We start from the raw sequence: 24,352 nt of genomic DNA, 5'->3' as shown, positions 1-24,352 counted from the left end.
CCCATTTCTGTCCCAATTGAAGTGATGCATGATCGATATGAATATGCATGCGGATGTGCAGGCCAGGTAACGAGCGCGCGCACAGATCAACTCTGCAGCGCGGACACGCTCCTCATCGCAATGAGGCGCCGGATGAGATAGAGGGCATCTGAGGACAGGCGGCCGGGTTGCTGGCAACATTGCTCTGCTGCAAAACACTTGTCGCACAACAGGGCATTTTCTTTTCTTTCTTTAAAATGTCCTTTTCATCATATCACATATTCTACAGTGTTTTGACTATTATAAATGACTATTTCCATATTGGCAATTTTTTTGTTGTAAATTTAACTGAGAGAAAAAAATGTTGAGCAGAAGAAAATGCCCTTCACACGTCCTCAGAGCCCACAGTGTTCTCTTCCAACAGCTTGTTGTTGTTGTTGTTGTTGTTGTTGTTGTTGTTGTTATTTTGACCAACAATACTACACCGTACTACATACAATAATATTTAATATGAATGTATTTTACGAAAACTTAACTGGCACATCACATTTATTTTCATTCATTTGCTCTTGTTATGTATTAAGTATGATTAGTATTAGGCGAAACATTTTTTGAGTGCATTTGATTTTCTTCTCTCCTGATTAGTGAAATCATTTTTCTACTGACTGACAAGTACGCAAGGTGATGTCTTGTGAGTTATGGATTTTCATCTCCTCCGTACGTGACGGTGAACGCGACGGGAGGTCGTAACGTAAAGGTAAATGGGAGGTGAAGTGACTTCTTTATCTTTTTTTTTTTTTTTTACAGTTTAACGCTGTCGTCCTCTGACTAGAACCCGAGGCTGCCTCCTCGTGTGTCGCGTCGTCCTGCTGTCTGCCTGCGTACAGTGAAAGGGGGGGGGGGGGGGGGGGGGTTGTAATTCGGTTGTCACACTGCGTCCTCGACGAGGGAATTTCTTTCCCGCGGAGAAGACAGTTAAGACTGTTGCTGCGGTGCTTTTTATTATCATTTCTTCTTGCCCCTGCGTCGTGTCCTTCACCTTCGGAAGGATGCACAGAGGGGGCATTACTGTGCACGGCTGTGTGTCCCGGCCGTCGGGCGCGATGCTGTGAACCTGCATCGCTCACTCGCCTGCTTAAAGGGCGAGTCCACCAGTTTTTGCACGAGCTCAGTTTGCTCCTCGAGAGGAGTAGTATTCAATGTGCGTACGTATCTCCCGTGGTCTCCAGGGGCTTTCTGAAGCCAGAGAAAAAAAAAGAACCTTGACGATGTCATCAGGGTTGTGCCCATATCTCTTCAGCAAGAAGGCGGTGCCAGAGGGTGACAGCGGTGACCATAAGCATAGTACCAGGCGGCCGTGGTCCTGCTCGGCCGTGGCATTAACACGCGCCTCAGGTGATCCGCTCGTGAGAGGACATGGGTTCACACCTGGAGTCGGAATGCGTCGCCTCGCCGCTCTATGTGCAAATACACAGCCGCATCATCGCTGTTTTGCAAAAGGCCAAATGTTGTTGTCGTTGTTGACCCGATGGGAGGCTGCAATGCACTTGCTGTGCCACAAATCAAAGGAAGACGTTTTTTTTTCCCTCGGCACGTCCCGGGCAAACCAAATCGCCTACGATGATCCACCAATGTACCGCTGCATCCTCTGTATTCTATGTGTTATGCTATGTTTTTAAATTGTATTTTATTTGATTATATTCATAGTCATTCAGTGGGTTTTATCTATTCTGATTTCATCTTCATTTTGTCTTCTTATAATCACTATCAGTTGGGTTTTTCCTTATTGATAATAATTCTGCCGTTTCATCCTTTGGCCCAATTTAATGTACAGTCCGTTTATTGTCATGTGAAGCACTCATAACGTCAAAGCACTGTCAGCTACATTTCATGTGTGAAATTATGATTGTTGTCGTTATCATGTCAATTATTAATTGCCTTCAATGCATTATGTCAGAACTTTAATCCCGTGTAGCAATTTACTAAGCTCTGTGCACATCGAACGCGATCGAGACCATCATCACCGCCTCCGTCGACACAGTGATCCTGTTGGTTTTTCTCATTTTTATGGACCCCTGTAGGTTGGAGTTTCCCCCGATGAGCTTAATGTTTCCCGGGTGCTGAAGTGGGAGCGTAATTGTCTCGCTGTGGCACCAAAAGGCCCCAAAGCCCCAAATGGCTTTTTCGCTGTGTCTGGAGCCAGAATGGTGGAAAATGTTTGCATTAGCAACAACACGGCTCAAAGAGTTAAAGAGCCCCTCCAGTCACGTTTTAAAGTATATCCAAATAATCTGCTATGCCTAATATTTTGCTTTACATTGTTTACCCCCAAAAAGGTTGAACGCGATACGTCATCACGAAGGCAGACGTGACGTGTTTTTACTGGAGATTCAACACGCCTGGAATGACGGCGATATCGTTGTAAAGACGCTGTTGCAGTTACTATGGTGACAGGTGAATCACGCTGAAAATACCCCGTGGTCTTATAATGACTTAACAACACATCACGTCAGTTGATTACGTGACATATGTGGTCCTAATATAACGCATAACGCAGCTTTTTTTTGTGGCTTGTATGAAGAAAAGCGCTGCAATACACTGAAACGATGAACAAAGATTGTCACAAATTTGTGAGTTTCTTTGGTCGCCCTGGACATTTTCGTTTTCAGCCCACTTGCCGTTGATTCGCAAGATTTTTTCTAACTGTCTGCTGACACACCTGTCGTCCTCTCGTCAACACACTGCCTCTGCGTGAACTGGAAGTTTCCGGTTTCTTCGCCTCACATTTGCATATTCGACAGGGATTGGTTTTCTGTGTTTGTGACGTACCAAATCTAGCTTGAACAGGATTCGTTTGAATTTGAAATTGCAGAGACGTGACACAAAAATCTCCTCCTCCAGGAGAGGAATGTGAAATCACCAATAAAGTGACAACACAAGTCCCTATAGTCAATGTCAGACAAGTTTTGTGGGAGCGGGACTCTGCCCGGCTCATAACGCATATAGCGGTGGTATGATAAACATTTTCGTCGTGCGCAGACCCTCCCAATGTGTCCCGAAGTCCCCCAGCACGCTGCTGCATTATAAAACTGCACACTCCTTCAGTTTTTGTTTTTTTTTCTTCGCAAAAGGCCCTGTCAAAGGTCCCTCTGTTCAGTGGAGGGCAGCAGAGCCCGAAGAAGGACAACATTGATATTCATACAGCCTGTTTCTCATGGAGTCAGCGGCGGGCGCCTCATCCCTCAGGTGTCAGTCAGTACAGTGTCCTCGGTAGCAGGTGAAATGGGAGGACACTTGTATCGCTGGAGCTCCACTCGTGTCGTCCGAGTCACCCCTCCAGGCTCTCAGAAGAGGGAGGCTCGGCCAAGTGAACACACGGGCCGCACCAAGCCGACGCATAAAGTGTGGCGCGGGAGTGGAAACGTGTTCACAGAGGGAAAATGTGCCATTGCTCCTTCATAATTTTGCATGGACGACCAGAAAAAAACATAAAGAAAAGGGATTACATTTCTTCAGATATTAACAATGTCAGCATTCGGGCTGAGTGTCGCGTTCGTCTGATGTTCGTCAATGCTTCACTTGAATTTTGTCACAAAAATAATAGTTTCTTTCTTTCTATTACCCTCAAGGGGTCAGAGTGGGACCGTCGACTGAAACCCCCTCCCTCACGCCTTTCCCACGTCTGACTGAATCGTGGGGGATGCGTCGGACAATTTCTGCAACTCTCTGAAAAACGACAATCCAACACTCGCCGCCCACTTCAGACAGGGATTGTTCAGCTGTGCGGAGTCCAGAAGGTAAGCAGCCTCTCTCTCTTTCAAGCCCATATTTATTTTATTTTAATATTAATTCATATTATATATTATCATTATTTTTTTAAACTATTTTTCTTTGCACATCAGCTTCTCTCACATTTTTTCGCTTATATAAATATGAACGCACACTTTGAGGGGAACGACTCTTGCTCTTTCTAGTCTCCAAACACTTTTGCCTTCAGACCAGTCAACATGTCACATGAACTGGTTTGTTTTAAGCATATCATTAGGACATGTTTTCCTCCTTCATTCAGTGAAAAAAGCCAAAGTCTAAAATTGCCCATAATTTTCATTAAAATGAAACTAATCGAAGAATAAGTTGAGGCAAATAGAATCTGACCACGAGCCCATTGTGAGTTGCAGTTGTTCTTAATCATCTTTATATTAAATTGCTGCATGAAACTTGGATTAGATTTTTCTAAACATGTTTCATATTTGCAAGAGTTCTGGGTTCAGCCTGTCAAGTTATCAGAGATATCTCCAACTCTTATGTACTAGTGTTAAATATTCTATGGAAGCAACTAGGGATTGTTTTCATTACTTAGTGTAATTTCCCCATTAATCATTTGGTAGTTTGCTGTCAGAAAACAGTGAAAAACCTCGAGGCCAAAAGTACATATTTAACTGTCCTTTTTTTGTGAGCAGCAGCCCAAATCAAAAATGTAGTCAGTTTACAATCATAGAGGATTAAGAAAATCTGAAAATATCCACTTTCGATGAACTAAAGAAGTGATTTTTTTTGGGTGCATTAGGTTAATAATGTTACTTAAATGGATACTGATTATCAAAACTTGTTGCCAACTAAATTTCTGTTTGTTCTTCTCAATCAAAACGATCACTTCAGCTATTCTCTATTGGTTGGTACCAGAAATAATATCGCAGTATTAATCATGAACACCCACTACAGTTTAAATAGGAAGCAGGAAATTACCATTCACCATTTCTGATCATGGTGTTCCAGTACACAGTGCTGAACTCGCACTCCTCTAATTGGAACAGATCTCTTCCCGGTGCAATATATCTTCAAACTCCATGTCCTTGCCTCGAACATGTAAAACACAATTTTTTCTCCCATTTTAAGCGACTCCGGCAGCGATAAATCATAAATTCCTTGTGCAAAACCTGGTGTTTATGATTTAAGATGTTTCATGTAACCTGCACTCACATGTGAGGTAGATGTGCAGCGAGCACACACACACACACACACACACATGCAGCTACACTTACATAAGGGTAACAACATTCCAGCCAGTCATGCAGGAGGGGGACCCTAGGGTGGGCCCCGGTCATCAATCAGGAGGACTTCCCCCGGCCACAGAGGCACGAGCTTGAATGTCAAAACAACTGTAAGGGAACAGATTTCCTCTCTGCCAGCAACCGGCCGAAGACGACGGGAGCGGAAATTGACTCTCATCCTTGTTAATGAAAGGACACACTCGCTCGTGTGTGTGTGTGTGTGTGTTTACATCCTTGCCTAAGCATTTGCTTGTCCATGTGCTTGTACACAGGAAAGAAATTGTTGGCAGAAATCTTGCACGTGTGTACTTTGAACGGTGTTTCCTTGGGTGTTAAGCGTTGTGTTAACATGCCTTGTTTTTGTGGGTTAGTGTGTGTGTGTGTGTGTGTGTGTGTGTGTAGAGGTGCATGGGAATCGGAGCATGTGTGCGCTCACAGCGAGTTGTTAGGCCTTTGGCCGAGCCGTAGCCCTCTGCTGGAAGGGGTTGGATGCCGTCAGTGACCCCGGAGGCGAGCGTATGGACCCAGCTTGGGCTTCTCTGCGAGGTGGAAGGGCCTCTTGTTTCTGTGACCCCCCGTGGAGAGAGCAGCCTGTCGGGCAGAAGGCCTGTCAGCTGCAGCTCTCATTCACAAATCACCTAGCGAATGCGCGCGCCCCTCGCACACACAAACACACACACGGAGAAGCCACAGAATGTACCCAAATTCATGTCCAACCCATAGACATAAAAAGATGGACAACACGTCTCCACTTCCTCCCAATGAACCAAAACGAAGCCCAGCAGTTGTGATCTTGTATTGGAATAGTGTACAATGCGATCGACCAATCAGTCTCAGCCGTCCAACGTTTCACCCTGTTTTTGTTTTTTTAAATAGCATAAAATAACCACGACCTATAATAAGAATGACCTAAACTGACAGAAACCATCTTTGGTGGAAAAATAATGTGTGTCATGTCGACCATCCATCTTTATAAACTGTCTATGTTCCCTTCGTACTTTTAATTCAAGCAATGTCAAAATTGTATTTTTGTTATCATTACAAATACTTCATGGTCTCGTCAGATTCCTCGTTAGGTGTTTGATTAATGCTTTTACACAATTTAATTTGATCATACGTTAACGTACGTTCATATGCTCGGAGATAAGTTAATATCCAGGTGAGATATTTTCACGTATTAGTTTAGAAAGCACAGCCAGGGCCTTGGTAGTGTAGAGCTGAGGCATGTATGATATTATTGACACCAGTGTTTTTCCTCCTGCGACACGTGAAGAATGTGTGCTGTGAAAACAGTCCACATCAGTCCTCTCTTCTGGCCAGTTTCCGTGTATTTCAGACTCGAGCCCAACTTTTTGAAGATGGCAGTACGAGTGACTGAGGTTGGTGTTTAGGCAGCTTATTGTCTTCTGATTATTGATTGCATAACGTCAACCCATCACCTCATTGAGATATCATGGTGAAAGTGTGCCCAGCAGACACCCGGGTCTTTGACTGTGTCCACCCTTCTTTTAGCTCTGATCTGGTCTCCAGCATCTCCAGGGAAAAGCATGCGTCTCTTAAGGTGCTAAATACTCACCTGCTAACTTTGCCTGTCTGTCTGTCTGTAATCTGAGACCAGGTGCAGGTTGTGTACATAGTGTTTTTGCGAGGACGAGCGTAAACCAAAAGCGACAAGAGACCAAAAACAATGAGCTGTCTGTGAGTTGGTGATAATTCTCTGTGGGGTCACTAAAGAGAGGCTCTTTCACATTGCACACAGTTATTTGATCCGCTGTTTACACAAATATATTGCTTACAGCGGCTCTGACACCGTGTGGACATGTGCACTTAACTGGAGGACAAGGAAACTCACCGCACCGCACACTGTGTCGCCTCCTCTCCTCTGCTTACTCCTGCTGACATTGTCATTGTCGATCAAGGTCGATTTTATCTGTGCACAGCGAGCGCTACAGTATTTAGCACCAGGCCGCGGGCTTTTGTATTAGGTAACAGCAGTTGTGTAAGTTTTTTTCTGGATTTGCCCATAGTAGGTCTTTTGTCCATGATCCTCCTGCGATAAAGACTGCGGCACCGGCAGATAGCCTGGATTCACACTGAGATACTGCTGACTCAGCTTGAGCCTGCAGGCGGACCTTAATGTCATCGGCCTGCGTGTCTCAATCACAGTTTGCGTTGTGCGTTTATGTCAAAATATTACCGCCGCCTCGAGTAACACGAGCTTCTCCTTGTCTCTATGTGTGTGGAGGATATACTGTAGATTCCTGGACAGGCAGGCTCTTTTGGCAGACGGCCTCATCCCTCACTGTTGATTCACTGTTGGTGAAATGAGAGAACATATGGCTGCTCTCTCCCTGCATTACATCACTTTAAGATCCAAGCATCTCCCTGCATTTACAGTCCAGGAATAGAAAAGATTAAAACAATTGGATGGGTTTGCTGTGTTCTGGGAAAAAAATTGGCCTGGCCTCCGAAATGAACTGTCTTAATGAAGTGAATGCACAAAAGGTCAGCAACTTTTTCATTTTCCCTTTTCAGCCTAAATTAAATGCAAGGCGGTAGGATTGTACTTTTATACTCTGTATCCCGCTTAACCCAGCACACTGCTCAGTCAGATGCATTAGGCTCAACAGTGTTAGTATTGATCCATCTGAGTTATATCACATCGTGCAGAGTCACTGCCCCGCTGCACACACACATGCAGGCTCCCGTGAAGGCTTTGCATGTGGTCGTTCTCGGCGTCCATTAGCGTTTCTGATGTAGCTCTTCTCCCTGCACCGATGTGCCGCGCACTCAAACTGCTGCCATGTCGACAGGGGTTTTGGCTCGGAAACATGTTCGTGGCATTGTGACCTGAGCCTCTGTCTCTCCTAACCAAGCCAAAGCACTCGCATCAGGAGCCAATCGCCACAGCTGGGTACGGAAGCTCAATACTTTCGGTGCAGAGCAAGCGAAAGTCTGTGTTTGATATGACAAGGTCCACTTAGTGGCTTCCTGTGGGGCTTTCAACTGTGTCACACAGACGTCATCAGCAGATGGAATTCGCCCACTTGGTGTGGAGATGGATCTGTTGACAAACTAGCTTTCCCGTATATAAGATCCCATACGGATATGGATTTTTGAGGGCCAATGCCGATATCGATATTAGGGAGTAAGATTCCTGATACCAATACGTTGGCCGATATACACACATATATACATTTTAACCTGTCATAGATTCCTAAAGATGTCGTTATCAAACCTTTATGACAAAGAAATGCAATTGAGGCTGTGAAACCATAATCTTCATCATAAATCACTGTAAATAAAAAGATAACACAAATACAACCAGATATACAGAACTTAACGTCAAATGTAAACATAAATAAACATATCGGCCGATATTATCAGCCAACCAATATATTGGTCGGACTCAACCATATATAATAACTTATAGCAACACTGTGACTTTTGCTGAGCAACAATGACCTCTGCAGCCACAGTTGGTCTTTGGTTCTTTTGGGCTCCAATGTTCAATCAGCTCAGCAGTTTTTATGAGCAGAAAACAAATCTTATTAATCACCTATTAATTCTTGACTGAACCGAAACATGGCCGAACAGCGTATATGTTCCACATGATGCCCCTGCCCCCAGGGGGCGCGCTCTCTCACACTGACTACGTTTACATGGACAGCAATAATCCGATATTACCTGGTTGAAGACGATAGTCTGATCAATACAACGCCACGTGAACAGCATTGTCAGATTCAGGTCAAGGTCATACTCAGAATAAGGAATGATGGAATTAAGACGTGGAATGTACAACTTTTAACGACTGCTCGAAGTCATAATTGGACAATACTTTGTAAAATGTAGACAGGAATATGATTAGAATATTCTATTAGCAACTCATGTGAACATCCTTATTAAAATGATGATGTCTTATTCAGTATAGTCACTAGTCAGATTATTGGTGCCCATGTAACCCAGGTAGCAGTGGTGGCTGTTGGCTCACACCCGTCAAACGACCTACTTTTCAGTTGTGTTGGAATTAATCCAAGCAAGTTTAGTTCAAATTTGTTTAAAGGTTACTGAAACTTTAAAAAAAAAAAAAAAGCTGTTGACTCAGCACTAACAGCTGCCGAGTCAACAGATTAATCTGTATGTCAAAGAATGTCACTGAGATACTGAGATATCGTTTTAGTTCTAGTACGAATAAGAATTTAACGGTTGTTAAACACCACAGTAGCATTGAAATATCACAGATTTATAACGAAGCCTGGAACTAGGGAAGCTAAACTCCTCTGATGTCAACAGGTTTCAACAGGAGTGTAAAGAACCTTTGCCGAGAGCCCTGGTGGGAATTTTCTTGCTTCAGAACTGATTCAATGAATTCCCACGTCGGAGCAAACACCCCACACGCGAAGTCTGCTCTGCTACTTACGTGTGTCAGGTAGAGTGAATCTCTCGTTTGCCTTCTGTCTCCAAGAATTGCTTGTTCCAGTCCAGTAATATTGACTTACACAGACTCGAGAGATGTGAAGCTATTCATTTGGCCGCAGGTGGGGCCTCTGGCAGCGTGCGCCTCTGTCATCATATCGGCGATGAGCGTATGCAAACGCTGTCACAGTTTCAGCCGGCGCCCTCACCGACACCCACACTCACACCCTGGAAACCGCGGACGCTCGCAGACACAGCTCAACTTAGATGTGGGGACAGATATAGCAGGCGGCTGGTCATTTTTCCTATATTTGGCTTTTCCTCTAAGCGTTTTTCAACTTGTTTTCTCATCGCTCGCACAATGGCTGCCATTCTATGGCTCTTTGTGCCTCCTTCCTTGTTCCTGATTTGGTATGCTGCTGCTATAATTATGTATCCCCCCCCACACTTTTCTGTAAATGAACCTGTGGCCAGCGAGTCTCTGACTGTAAATATCACTAATTGTATTTATAGAGTGATTGCCCTTTGGTTTAGCTATAGGACATACAGTACATTGGGGACAGCAAAGTTTTAGGAGCAGAAAAGAAATCTCAATTGAGTGTGTGTATGTGTGCGTGTGAGTGTGTGTGTGTGTGAATGCGGACAAACAGAAAATAAGTGGCTTTAAGGGCAAAATGAGATCAGAATTATTATTGTAAACTTTGTCACTTTTGTACAGTACGAGGCCAATGGTTCAAAATCTTCCCTCCGCTGTGTCGATCAGTTGACTGACTTTTGTCCGCCTGCGTTGCTGACCCGGGAACCCAAGCAACACCAGCCAGTGTCTGGCACGGCTTCCAGTGGCCTGTGAGGGTTTTCCTGGCTGAAAATAGGGCTTCGGTGGTGGACCACCCATGCAGATCACTATGCGGAGCACGATTGACTGACACCGTTAAGGGATCGGTTGACACTCTGGTGGTCCATGCGGCACATCTGTCGGTGCACATCAGCTTTCTTGTACATTTTGACAAGGATAGGGCAGCATTTGTTTATGATACCAAAGGCTGTGGTTGCAAACTGAAATACATTCAGTCACATCCTGCACGGAGCAAACGCAAGCAATAGAAATAAACTGCGTGCCGTGTCATTGACAGAGCTCCGAGTCACGTCGGACAAGTGTTTCACTGTCAGGCGATGAGTCGGCTGCTCTCAGACTTTTGCTCCGTCTACTAACTGTGCGAAAAATGGTAATATTGCTGCCGTGTGCCACTAACGCGCAGATTATCCGAGGCGAGCGAAATTCACAGATGGTAAAACGGCCACATACAACAAAACAACAATCGCTGTAGTTGTAATATCGCAGATGTCCTCGGAATCGATTCCCGTGGACAGCTCTCGGCCGCCACTAGTGCTGCTGATCTAATGTTAGTTAAATGTTATAATTTCACAGAATGACAGCACCGGCTGCTGCTCGGCTCTGAATGAAATCTATCTATCATGGTGATTACGTTTTTAATGTGATAAGAAGAAAAAAAAACTATGGGAGTCAAAATATTGTTTAGTATCGGCAAGTGTTGGCTGTTTGTCAGTACAGGACTGCTATTTGATGTTGAACCATAGAAAACCGTAAGTCACTGGATAATCTTTATTGATTGATTATTATGTTTCGGTATTTTTATGCCTGATGAAGAAGAGAAGGAAGTGAAATGATACAGTAGATGGTCCGGCTGGCTGAGAGTGGAACTAGTGACCAGCTGCTCAGGCGCACGTGCTCATGCAGGATGCGCAATTTTTGGGTAAATTAAACAAAACCGCACACACTTGCATAAATATTTGTGTGTGTGTGTGTGTGTGTGTGTGTGTGCGCACTGTATGTAAAATATATTTTTTAAACCAAATCTACAGCAGATTTAGGGACCAAAAATAAATCCCTCAAAACAGGTAATTTGTCACCGTGCAAAGTATGTGACAGGTGAAAATGTATCATTGTATGTATATGTATGTACTGTATGTATATCATTACATGGATAATTGTGGGAGGTGTAGGTGTATTATGGTCACAGAGCTGGGGTGTACAGTAAAAACGCTAATTATTGCACGCTGAGTACATACACAGGCCTCTTTGGTCCATAAAGGCGCACTTGTACATACATGGAATTAGTATGTTATTGGAACATTTGGTAGTAGGGTTTGAACCAGCACCACCCACCACCGCCGAGCTCTGCACAGCATCTGTCAACATGGTCCGCTGTTGGGAAGTCAGGCCGTTCATCGAGCGGAGCCTTTTTCTTTTCCCTTTTCTTTTTTTCTTCCGTCAGTTTTTTTAGGTTGGCTATTTCCCTCCACGGATCGTGGCAGCGCAGCTCACTGTGCGCTGGTCACGCTGCTGTTTTTCTGCGGCCACCACGGGAGGTCAAGGTTGAGAGGGGCATCTGTTCCCTTCTGGTCGGTGGGTGTACGGCAGAGTGTGGGGTGGGGCGGGGCTCTCTGGTCCGTCTGTGGCTGGCCGTCTGGAGACCTGTGGTTACTGTTATATGTTATATGGTGTAGTTTACACATTTTGTATGTCAGTTTTACCGTCAGCTACAAACCTTGCACATAAAAGACGCCCTCTTTCTTTCTTTGCTCTCTATACTTGGAACCGGCAGTCTGCGCTCGCTGAGGCCTGTTTTACATAAAACATGCAGTCTTACATTTGAAACAGTCATAATCCATTTCGGAGGTCATCAAGACGGAGACCAATCTGTACTGTCGCAGGCGGGTAGCAGCAGGTTCTGCTGCCTCCGTGGTGTTTGAGGACCCTCTGTAAATCCCTGAACTGCTGGGACATTGAGGAACACACACTGCATGTCGTTTCTCTCTTCTATATCAACTGGGAAATAGTTAATACGTATCCAATTTGGATGATCTCAGTAATTCTGATGCTCCTACAGAGATTATTTTTAAGCATCGAGAGCCGATTTGTATTTTGGTGTAACATTGTATAACTTCACTGTCACTCAGTAGACAGCTTTTCGTTGAAAATGCTGATTCAAGCCAACAGTCAGAAACAGGAAGGCAACTGCTGCTCTTTGTCTGGTGGATGTGTAAATACGCAGGTGTGTGAATATCAGCTTTATAAGAGAATGTGCACTAAACCAAAAAAAGGAAAAACAACGAATGTCACTTTAAAAATGTATTTAATATAGAAGATATTATGGAAGAAATTCATAGTTGACAACCATGACCTTCCACAGTATTTGAACCATCTGCAATATCACTTCCCTCCCAAGTTAAAAACCCTCGGTTTTAAATCTTTGTTGATATATTGATAACATTTAATATGTATAACTGAATAAGCATGATTCTAAGTTTAAGTTTTAAAAATATTATTTATTTAGAGTTTACCACTCACACACGATGTAAGATGTTTATGGGTTAATCAGACCTCATGGCAACATAAGAAAATACAATTTTTTGTTCAAATGCGACGACAGTTGTCATCAGTTAGGAAACAAGCTGATTGATGAGACGGACAAAGAGAAAACCCAAGGCCAAGCATTTACCTCTAAAACACACTATTTTAAAGGTGAGTTGTGTGACACATAATCTTTCATGCTTCAAATTTACTGCAGTTTACACAGTGAGTGATGCATTGGCAAATAAAAAAGATAGGATTTGTCAGATCTTCTGTTTGGGGATTATTATACAGTCAGTCAACACAAAAACAACAATATAAACCAAAATCTTTCAAATCCTGAAAAGCAGTAGCGAGTGTTTTTTTCCCCTTAAGACTCCCTTTATTGTGTTTATAAGAAAACACTTTTTCATTTACCCTGCTTCTTATTAAAATGGTGGCTAATCTGAAATCGCTGAGGTTTACACTCGGCATCTGCATCTTTAAAAATAGGACACCGTTTCTATTCAGCCACTGCTAAATGTTAATGTATTGTTCTGCTCGAGGTGCAAACGTGAATTCGCAGTGTTGGGTTAGGAGAAAAGAGGACAGTCTTATCTCTCTCTTCTTTTTTTCATCCTATTTCCGGTCGTGCACTCTTAACCAAAATAAATATTCCCGTTGTTGAGGAGCTGTGCGTCTGTGGTTTGCATGATATTCAGAGTGGGACAAGGCCACACAGACGAGCCCCGGCTGCACCGAGGCGAGCCTCCCTCAACACTGGCAGCTCTGTCACCAACAGAAAGGCTGACATGTGGAGTAAGACAGATTTACTGACAACAAACCACAGTATGTTGAATGCAATTACCACCTTCATTTTTCAGCAGATTTAGGCCTCGGTAAACAGCAACTTATCATCAATGGCAAAGTGTTTAAGATGTTTGTTTTTTTAAAAACCTGAACAAAAACTCTTTTATATACTAAGAACCACTTCAAACTACTATCACTACAATCAATACTCAACTGTACATCCAATCAGGTTTGGGTCCAGATCATGTGTTTATCTTTTTTGCCTCGTATTAAATGTCAAACGTCAACGGTTGAATGCAATGTGGGAAGATTGAAGCACACAGGAAGTAGAGCTGTGGTCGTCAATTAGGAACCTAATTTACTACCACGATAAACCAAAATGAATAAAAAACTCTTAAATACTATTGGTCTTGGTTGCCAAAAGTCGCTCGTATATAAAATTAGCTGCTAAAACTTGAAAAGTTGATATGGGGACATCCTGAATCACAAACTTAGTCATTGTTCACTGGAATTTGTCTTTTGATATTTGTCGAGCGAGAAAAGCTGGTGCTCCCTAGGGTCTGTAATGTCAAAAGTGTAATTAGTGGCGGTTTCTAAAGCTAGTGTAACATGAACTGCTGGAAGAGTTAAAAGGGCATTTGTTTCAAGTGACCCACTTAGGGACAAGAACGTTCTGTTTCGTCGGTCGTAGCACAACACGGCGGATAATTCTTTTTGATTTGTGCTAGTGAGGTGATTTTCCACTCGGTTAAAAATAACTGACACACAATATACAATTAATTTCTACTCGCGGACAAACCACTTAGGATTGCTAATTTCATGAACAAATTAATTTCTATTTATTTGGTCCGACAAGCAAAGGGGTAAGCATCTTAAAGAATGGTATGTGAAAAAAATGTCTACTCTTCCTGTTGCCGCTCTTTCGAGCTGCAATAGTGTTGTGAGATGGGACGTCCAATGCTCTTCAGCCATTAACACAGGGAATTGTAGGAATAGTTGAAAATGTCACCATGCACATGTAAAATTGTTTTCTTTTTTAAGGAATTGCCTGAAAAAATCAGCATATTTGAAAATATGCACATCAGCATCAGATTCTGTGAACTTGACTGAATATTGTCATTCTCCAGTCTGGCAATTTAAAAAAAAAAAGCACAAGTCAAACTTCAAACAAATGACTTACTGTAAGTCGCTTTGGACAAAAGCATCTGCTAAATTGATTTAATGTAATGAATTGATTTTATATATTACATTCTACTCCACACTGATGTTTTCACCTGCCGCCATTAAGAAATGATTTATTCATTGTTTACATGGCACCTTACTTGGCAGTTCAGATCAGGTGTTTTTAACACACATTTTTGGATATACAGTTATTACTGTGGTATATCCAAAATGATGATGCAAGTAACTGTTAAAGTGGCTGTTTTTTTTCGAATGCCTTATTGACAAGGATAGTAACGTATCCATCAGCTTTCATTTGAAAATGTCAGTATTCAAGCTCGCTTTCACACACCATCTTCTAGTTCTATGGTCACACGGACTCTGTTGCCCGCTGCAGGATGGTCACCTCACCCTTGGCTCTCCTCCATTCCCCTCTCAGCTTCCCCCTTTTCACGCCCGGCCAGATGAGCGGCTGACCGCCTGCCTTCATCCCACCGGCTGGTATTCCCTCACTGCTCCACTAATCTTCAAGCTTTCAGCCTTTTGAAAGAAAGAAAAAAATAAGTCGGCGGAGGGGGGTGGGGGGTTTTTGGGGGGGGACCCGTGGCAGCAGAAAGAGTGATGTCAGAGTTGCCTGGACTCGTTTCAGCCGGACCCCTGGCAGCAGCGTGAACACTTGCACTGTGGTGTGTGGACATTCTCCAGAGCTGCTCTTAAAAAGCCAAATGCCTGTGCCTCTTTCTTTTTTTTTTCTTTTTTCCACACGGGTCCTTATATGTTTTCAGATTTTCCAGGGTCTTCTCTGAATGCAGCAGCAGTGGCTATCCACCTATGCTGGAAACTGAGACCTGAATGGGTAAACTGTGTTTTAAAAATATGAAGTAACGCCCTCTGCCCCCCTCTCGCAGTCACATTAAAACACCGACCACTCACCCTGCCCCTCTACCTCTCACTGCTTTGCCAGCTGTGCAGCCGGAGACCGCTGCCAAAAGAAACACGCGCTTACGTCAACTTCCAAATAAGGAGCTGCTACTTCACTTTGACCTGAAAGAGAGACACCAAAGAAGGGGTGTAGGAAAGAGGTGGAGATAGACAGGCAGAGAGAGTACCCACCTCCTCATTCATACGCATAATATACTCCGCTACCTGTTTGTCAGCCCAGTGTACGTAGAGACGCTCTCTTCACCGTCACTCTCATTCATCCTTTCTGTCTCCTTCCCCTCACCTCTCTCTGACCGTCCCCGCTCTCCCCGCTTCCAGTCATTCACAACGGGAGGACGACATCACCTGCTACCAGGTAAAAAAAAGAAAGAAAAGAAGCCATTGATGTTTTTTAGTTTTTGTCATCTGTAGTGATTGCAATGTGTGTGAGCGATGTAAGTGACGTGATGTGAAGACTGGGGGGGATTTTCTCTCCGTTCAGGTCTTTGTTATTGCAAAAGGCTGCTCCGTCAATGAGCCAGTGAATGATGGAAAGACACGAGAATCATTTGTGGTATCATACTCAGGGCAACAGAGACATTTAGCCTTTTTAAAACGTGTACAGACAGCACAGCTTTTCTGCAGTGAGGGTGTTTTGCTTTTGTGTGTGTGTGTGTGTGTGTGTGTGTGTGTGTGTGTGTGTGTGTGTGTGTGTGTGTGTGTGTGTGTGTGTGTGTGTGTGTGTGTGTGTGTGTGTGTTTGAATGAAGACGAGGGAGAGTGCATATAGTGAGTGGTTCGTGGGCTGTGTATGTATTAAAGCTCACAGCTCGGACGTGGAGTGAATGAGCTCCCTGTGTTGTGCATCCAGCCTCCTATGCCTGGCAAGTCCTCCTGTAGACTGAGGAGCGCTCTGAAGGCACACACACACACACACACACACACACACACACACACACACACACACACACACACAGGGCTGTCCTCCTCCGTCCCCGGGGAGAGCCTCCAATCAGGCTGCGGATGAAGATGCGCTTTCCGACTTGACAGAGCCGCTAATGCTCAGCTGATCTGGTGATGGAAACACATCAACAGATGAGGTCATTCAAGGAGCTGCTCAGGTCAGATGAGCTGTTTGGAATTGTCAATTAAATTCCCACATTTGGCATCGACATGCGTTGCTTTGAGTGCCATTGTTTTTAGTTGGAACCTCGTGAAAATGGTAATATTAAAAAAAATCACATAAATCTGCGATATTTGCTTTGTGGAATTTTGCAATATTTTAGTTTTACAGGAAAAAATGTTGAAATAGTGTATGTGGTTGGATTGTTGAGAATAATGTAGCTTTTTTTTTTTCATGGAGACTGGTCCAGTGTTCTTTGTCATCCCCATGTATGCCTTTTCCTTTTTGGTTACCCCTGGAAGTGCATCTGCACTGTACAATTCAAGACTCCCAAAGTATTGATTTTCTTTTGAGATGAGTACGGATCTCTCTACAAAAATCTGTAGCTTCTAGGAGGGAGGCACCTTCGCCCGCCTCACTCTTTCCCTCTCCCTCTCCCTCTCTCTCTCTCTCTCTCTGTAGTCGGTGAGGATGCTGGAAGATAAATTTAGCCCTCCAGCTCTCCTTCCATCTGCCACCACATGGTTTAGGGCCGTTACCATAGGAACCACCGCTGGGTGCCCATTTGTGTGAGAAGAGGAAATTCACAAGATTTTTAAATTTATTATACAATATTCTCCTTCTGTGTGGGGTGTGAATGGATGCAGCGTTTCACAAATTTATGTAAGGCCCTTGTGTTTAACTCAACTGGAGATGCACTCTGCAAATTGTGAAGGTTACTATGCTGTTTTTGGCTTTATAATGTGTTACTGTTAGGACTTGATTCATTTCCGATTCACACGGTGCCAATTAGATTCACGCATCCGAGGCAAAAGGCCACGGACTATAAAAAAGATTTTCTTAAAACGACATTAGATTATTCAAATGAAGATAGTTTTGAATCAGAAAATGTATTCAGATTTTTCAGCCCCAGTCAGTGTATACTATACAGTTAATAGCCCGTTTCCAGATGTTAGTAGCCTGTTTAGTAAATACAGTACATACTATATTGCACACTCATATCACTACATTACACCTGATGAGATCAACAGTTTGTTCACCCTCTGGCTGGCTGTGGGCTAATGTTCACGGGCTTGAAAAGCACAGTTGTATTTAGTTGAACTAATGATGGCTGCATTCTTTTAAAGTGTGCCAATTCCACGAAGCTGCTGTTGAGCGCCCAGACTCACTGGCATGGCTTTCTACAACACTGAAAAGTCAAAATATCTGCTGAGATGAAGGCATATTGTTTTTCGGAAAGGATGTGCGATTGTGATAAAAAAGGGTGATGTACCCGTTTAGCAATGCACACCAGTAACAAACATTGGACAAGAAAATAATCATGCAGTCCAGAGATATTATCTTTTTCCCTTTATGAAATCCTCTTTGTCAAAATGGGAGGTCACAGGCAGTTCGGTGAGAGATTTGGCTCTGTGTTTTTTTCAAACTTGCAGTCTTCAGCCCGAACCAATGCTACCTCAAGTGAGGTGACTTGAGGACATTCGTCAGACTTCACTCAGTTCCCCCTGGAGCCGCAATGTGTACGTAGTACAACTCCCCAACTCCTGCAAACACACTTTGATGTGTAAAGTTGAGCCCTTTCCTTTAAGAGGACGTGTGCTGATTTTTGTTTGATGGATTGTTGCGACAGAAAGATGCCAACATCCAATCCCCGTTAAATGAGTAGTAATTTGCACTTGCAAAAAACAGCTTTCCGACTTTAACACTGACAACGTTACACCTAGACACGTGCCTTGCAGCGGTTCACCCAGGGAGAATCGCGGAGGCTGAGAGCCAAAGACAGACGGAAAAAACGGATCCATGGAGAGAAAAGGGTTGAAGAAAAAAAACTAGCCTGTCTGTTCAGTTCATGTGCACGATGAGAGGTGTAAATGAACACCCGGGTGTAATGAGCAGATGTATTTCATGATTTTAAAAATGTCCCTTAGTTTTGGGTTCCATTTATGCCCCTCAAGTGCTCCACCTGAAATGTTTTTATCACTCCAGTCATTGTCACCCTCCTGCAGGGTATGCAGACTGTCTCACAGTGTGGGCTCTTAAGGCATTATTTTCTCTCTCCTGCAAAAGCTCTTAGTCCAGTTACACCACCTGTCTGACCTACATAGCACTTAGTAGTCTCACTGCAAAAGATCTTGTGCTGTGACATTTGGACGGTCTCTTTTGCGAAAATGGAAATCATATATTACGCCCGCTTTTTCTCATGAGCAAAAGTATTGGTTTAATATTCATCCGATACTGGCATCTATACTGTTTCCACAAGTTAAATCAAAGATGTTTATCAACCTGTTATAAGTCATTTGGATACAATCCAGCATCTTTGCCGTCTTCCACCAGAATGTGGGTGTAGAAACCAGCTGGTCAGTGCGTGGGATGCCTTGTTCACTGTTTCAGTACGTTGGCACAAATAACACTGGGAGTTTTCTTTCTTTCTTTCTTTCTCTCCTGAGTCACCCTGTGTATGCAGCCATCTTTTTCCTTCATTTTCCATCTACAATCTTATCTATACGCTATAGAGTAACATAGAAGAAAGAGCCTTCATTTTGAAAGAAGCATGGTCCGATATTGGATGACAAAACATGTCAAACATGAAGCATTAATTACAGCATATTACGACACTGCCAGGGTCACATGCGCCACAGTCCCTTAGCTAATCCTGGTGTTATTAATTATGTAAAGAAAACTTCAAGCGAAGCAATTTCATTAAGACCTTGAAAAGAAAAGGTGCTTTTATGACAACTCATTTGATAATAATGAAACACGAGTCATTTTCATTTACTGCAGGGGGGATGACGTAATCCCCCCTCCACAAACAGGAGGATCTTGTAATTCTTTCTGAAAAGGAGCAACTTTTTTTGGGCATCTATTTTTTGTCTGTCTTGCAGCAGGAACGGTTTATGGGAGTGGGTGTGATATGTGATGTGGTTCTGTCAGACATTGGTTGATTAGAAATCATTGAAGACCATGACATTTTCAACTTAAGCTTTTGTTAAATTGTTCCTATAATAGTGAACACATTATACGGTATTTGTTCACTCTGGGAATGTAAGAAAAATCGCCATTTTTACTTGCTGCATGCTTTTATATGTTTATGCAAAAACATTTTTTTAATTTAAAAGTGTTCAGCAGCCAGACGCAAGTGAAAGCGGGATGTTATGACAAATACAGTGATTATGTAAGACATGAAACATAAATATCCATATTTAGAAAGAGGAGGGTCAGAGGGTTATCTGTATCCCAGAACTGAATTATACACACTATTCCATATAATGAGTTGTTTGTCTTCACAGGACTTCAAGTTGAGAAGACAGAAGAACCATATCTTCCACTGATTCAACTGAACATCAAAGAGTGGTACTGACTGACTGCTTCATGATGGGATGCTTTAGGTCAGCATGGAAAAGGACCTCCTCCACAGCGAATGACATATCACAGCTGTACTGTTTGTTGCAGCCATTGTGCATTTGATGGAATCATTCTGCTGTCAAGCACTAACACTTTGGTACCACACGTGGAAATTATGAGACCTGACCACCACCTAGGGTGGATATAATTTGATAGAATTCACCCACGTTTAACTGTCCCACTTGTCTTCCTGAGTCTCTCCTTCCATTTTATGGAGACCCTGCATAGCCGCCTGACGCCTGGGGAGCAGTCCGGAGGTCAAGAACATTGTCAACCAGAGTCTCCTCACCGAGGCCTGCCGCCTAAGTCTCCCTCCCAGCACCGCCAGCAACAGCAAACTAGCTCCCCAAAGCCTCATGGCAGGCAACAGCAACACAAACAGTCCAGAAAACAGCATCCTGAACGTAAGCGTCTCAGGCACCAGCGGCAAAGCACTGACTCAGATACAGTGCCGGAACACAAACATGAAGCAACGACAGAAACAAAAGCAACCACAGTCTCTAGTTTGTCACCTGGAGTCCCACCTTCCTCAGCAGGTGGCCCAACCCAGTCAAAACCAGAGAGCCAAGAGAGCACCCCAAAACAGAAACGAGAGCGTAAGCCTCAAAGACCGGGAAAATATGTCTGCACATACTGTGGTCGCGCTTGTGCAAAACCTAGTGTGCTACAGAAACATATTCGCTCCCATACAGGAGAAAGACCCTATCCCTGTGCCCCATGTGGCTTCTCTTTTAAGACCAAGAGTAACCTCTACAAACACTGCAAATCTCATACCCACAGGGTAAAAGCAGGTCTGGCACTTGGGGAGCCAAGATCTTTAGAGGAGCAAGTCACCGAGTCAGAAGATGAAACCAGACACATATCATCTGCCTCCTCCCATAGCGAAAGACAAAGCAGTGTAGCCTCGATAAAGAGTCATGACACAGACAGGGCCAAAGATTGCACTACAGGAAGTGATGACTCCTATGCAGTGAAAAAGAGATTAGCCCTGCGTCTAAGTAGAGGAAAACAGGGTCCTCAAGATTCATTGGATGAAAAGACCTCATCTCTAATTGTAGGCAGTAAAGGCAGTACAGAATCTGGCTATTTTTCTCGCTCTGAAAGTACTGAGCAGACCCAGGACAGTCCCCCCAATACAAGTGCCAAAAGCTATGCAGAGATCATCCTCGGCAAATATGGACGTCTTGGACACCTACAGAGGATGTCTCGTCATCATAACCAGCAGCCCTCCAGTCAGAAGGAAAAAATCATCCCATTCACAGTGCCCAAGAAACAGGTCATTGACCATATTACCAAACTCATCACCATCAATGAGGCAGTGGTGGACACTAGTAAAATTGACAGTGTAAAACCAAGGAGATTCTCACTCTCCAGAAAGAATAGTTCAGAGACTCAAAAGACTTCGTCCAGTAAAGAACCACTTATACATAGCCCTAAAGCTGGTGATCTGGGTTATAAAAGCAGTGGCTCCATCACCATGGGAGTCCCATGTGAAAAATTTCACCATCAGTCCTTAAATGTGGAACAGCCAGCTGTGCAAACATCCACAGCTCCTCTGGTGAGAAGTCACTCAATGCCATCTTCAGCTAGTTCATTTGATCCATCCAGTGGTGGCCCCAGTAAATTCCGCCAAAGTCAGTCCTTTGATGAACGGAAGCATTCTGAAACACAGGCATCACGTCGTTACGGGATGCTAAGACGGCAGCCAGCTATTGAAATCCCACTTGGTGCTGAACTCACAAAAGAGGAACATGAGGGTTCTCATTCATTTTACCCTGACAGCGTAACCACTGTGCCTGACCACAAGCAAAGTCAACCTCGGCAGTACGAGTGTGAGGCCTGTGGCACTGGATGCAAAGATTGGGAAGGTTATAAGAAACACAAGCAAAGCTTGTGCTCATCACATCATCCCAGAAATGAGGTTGTAATTAGTCAAATGCAGTTCTCACAGCTAATAAACCATGCAGTCAGAGCAGGAGCTTCTACTGTGCGCAAAAGGCGAAAAGAGGAGAGTTTTGAATTTGATGACCCCTGCTCTCCTTCATCGCCTTCTCCTGCCCTCTTGTCGGGACAGTGTAAAGATGACAGCAGTGTATCTACTGACGGCACCAGAAGACCTTCACTGCAAACCTGTTCAGTAATTCAACACACTAGTTCATTTGAAAAACAAGAATCTTTGTGCAATGAGAATCAAGGCGCTGAGGCAACAAAAAACTCTTCATCTCATGAAGCCCAACCCCAACAACAGTCGTCAAAACTAGCATCCCGAAAGCTTGTCCGCCAACCTAGTGTGCAAGTTCCAGAAATTCTGGTGACAGAGGATTCCCGCATGAGCACAAAGACCTCAGTAGAGCCAGCCTCCACAGCAAAAACTCCAGAGAAGCCTGAGGAATTCCAGTGGCCACAGAGAAGCTCCTCTCTGGCCCAGCTCCCTATTGAGAAACTTCCTCCCAAGAAAAAGCGCTTACGTCTAGCCGAGGTTGCCCAGTCCTCAGGGGAATCCAGTTTTGACTCAATATCTCTGCCCCGTAGCCCTAGTCAAGAGAGTAGTGCATCCTATGCATCCAGTCGCTCCACATCCTTTGAGGAGTCAAACAGACCAGACATGGAGACAGCGACATTATCACCACTGAGGCGATCAAGAGCTCCTCACATGCTCACGGTGCCTGGAGTGCATCAGCACAGAGAGATGAGACGCTCAGCATCTGAGCAGGCACCGCATGACCCCCAACCAGGTGTCCTAATGGCTGAGACCCGCAGTAAGTCTTTTGACTATAGTTGTCTGTCCCCTGAGCGCTCTGCGGTTGGCTGGAGGGAAAGAAGAAAGTGTCTCCTTATGAGACACACCACTATCAGAGATCCAGATGAGGAGGAAGAGGACCGGTGTAACCTACCGAGCTGTAGTCCTGATTGCGTCAAAACCAGCACGTGTACTCAAGCAAGCCCAGCCTCAGTTTGCTGTAGCAGGTCGCCTACTTCTCCTCTATCAGGTGACACACTCTTGCGTTATCCAGTTACTCAGTGGAAACTTAGTCAAAACATTCAGTTAACAGGCAGCACAGAACTCTTGTGTAGTCATGGTCCATCCGTAGATATTGTAAAAGAGGAGGCTTCACACGCAGGACAGCCGCCTCCTCAAGCACCACAGCCCTATTCGACACATGGACCTTCGGGGGCAGCCAGAGCTCTCTACCTCCCCATGTCCACAGGGCTGAAGCTAGAGATTCCCTTACGGCATAATGATGATTATTCAGACACTCGAGTAAGTCACGCCTACAGCCAACTCTCTGTCCCCCACATCACCTCCAGTCTGGAATTACTGAGGCCAGTCGCATCTCCTTCAGTAGCAGTGCGTCTTCAAACAGACACCCTCACCCCAGCATGTGCCATATACACCACAATGTCTCAGCCCAACCCCCCTAGGCCGCAGGGGGCAGTTGATGCACTTTCACACAATGTGGGTATTCCAGCAGCTGAGTACAGGAACCACAGGGACACAAGTCAAGACTTTCAGTTGTGGTCTGATGATGGCCTGAGGTTATCGGGCACCGGGGGCAACAAGCGCATGCTTTCCCCTTCAAACAGTATAGAGCTCCTCCCTGAGTCAACACAGCAGCAAAAACGGGTGAAAGAAGGGGAAGAAAGGGAAGTGGGATGTGTTGACAAGGCACCAATGGACCCATGTGGTCAGGAACTCAAACTGGAGAACCAGTCGTGTCCACCAGGGGTTTGTTCTCCCATCCCACATGTTGGACCTTCATTCCCCAGTCTGCTGTCCAGCACCTGTAACAGCTGGTGCTATTTGAATTACATCAAACCAAACCCCTCTCCTCTGGATGAACAGAAGCCTTCAGTGTATTCATCGTGGTCCACTAGCAGCTACAACCCCAACCCACCTGGCCTCTCCAGCAAGACAGCTCTCTCTCTGCTGCACTGTAAGCAGAGGCTCAGTCCCGCTATCTACACTATATCCCCCATGTCAGTCAGCACAACTGAGTCAATGGAGCAAGAGGACAACAAAAGACTATACTCCACCGAGGTAAATTCGGATCTAAGCTCTGATTACAATTATTGGTCAATCTGTATTATATTGTATATTAAAAATGTAGACAGATTGAGAGACTCTTATTGTAAG

At 44.2% G+C, this 24,352-nt stretch overlaps 1 protein-coding gene across 5 annotated transcripts in view; it reads left to right on the top strand.

Annotated features, from left to right (window-relative positions):
* Positions 1–24,352, top strand: part of hivep3a (HIVEP zinc finger 3a) — a 36,008-nt gene that overhangs the window by 2,188 nt on the left and 9,468 nt on the right. Inside the window, exons 1-5 of one of the 5 annotated variants that reach the window (XM_035633371.2) lie at positions 544–736; positions 2,316–2,433; positions 3,609–3,776; positions 16,033–16,069; positions 20,103–24,256. In XM_035633371.2, coding sequence (XP_035489264.2) covers positions 20,429–24,256 — 3,828 coding nt within the window. In that variant the 5' untranslated portion in view covers positions 544–736; positions 2,316–2,433; positions 3,609–3,776; positions 16,033–16,069; positions 20,103–20,428. Of the gene's footprint in view, positions 1–543; positions 737–2,315; positions 2,434–3,608; positions 3,777–9,323; positions 9,460–16,032; positions 16,070–20,102; positions 24,257–24,352 lie in introns of those variants that run through there. The other 4 variants (XM_035633372.2, XM_035633368.2, XM_035633370.2 and 1 more) reach the window with 4 other exon arrangements.

This window comes from Scophthalmus maximus, chromosome 5 (genome assembly GCF_022379125.1).
Source record: "Scophthalmus maximus strain ysfricsl-2021 chromosome 5, ASM2237912v1, whole genome shotgun sequence".
NCBI lineage: Eukaryota > Metazoa > Chordata > Actinopteri > Pleuronectiformes > Scophthalmidae > Scophthalmus > Scophthalmus maximus.
Note: the sequence above shows the minus strand (reverse complement) of the source record. Positions and strands in the feature narration are given on the sequence as shown.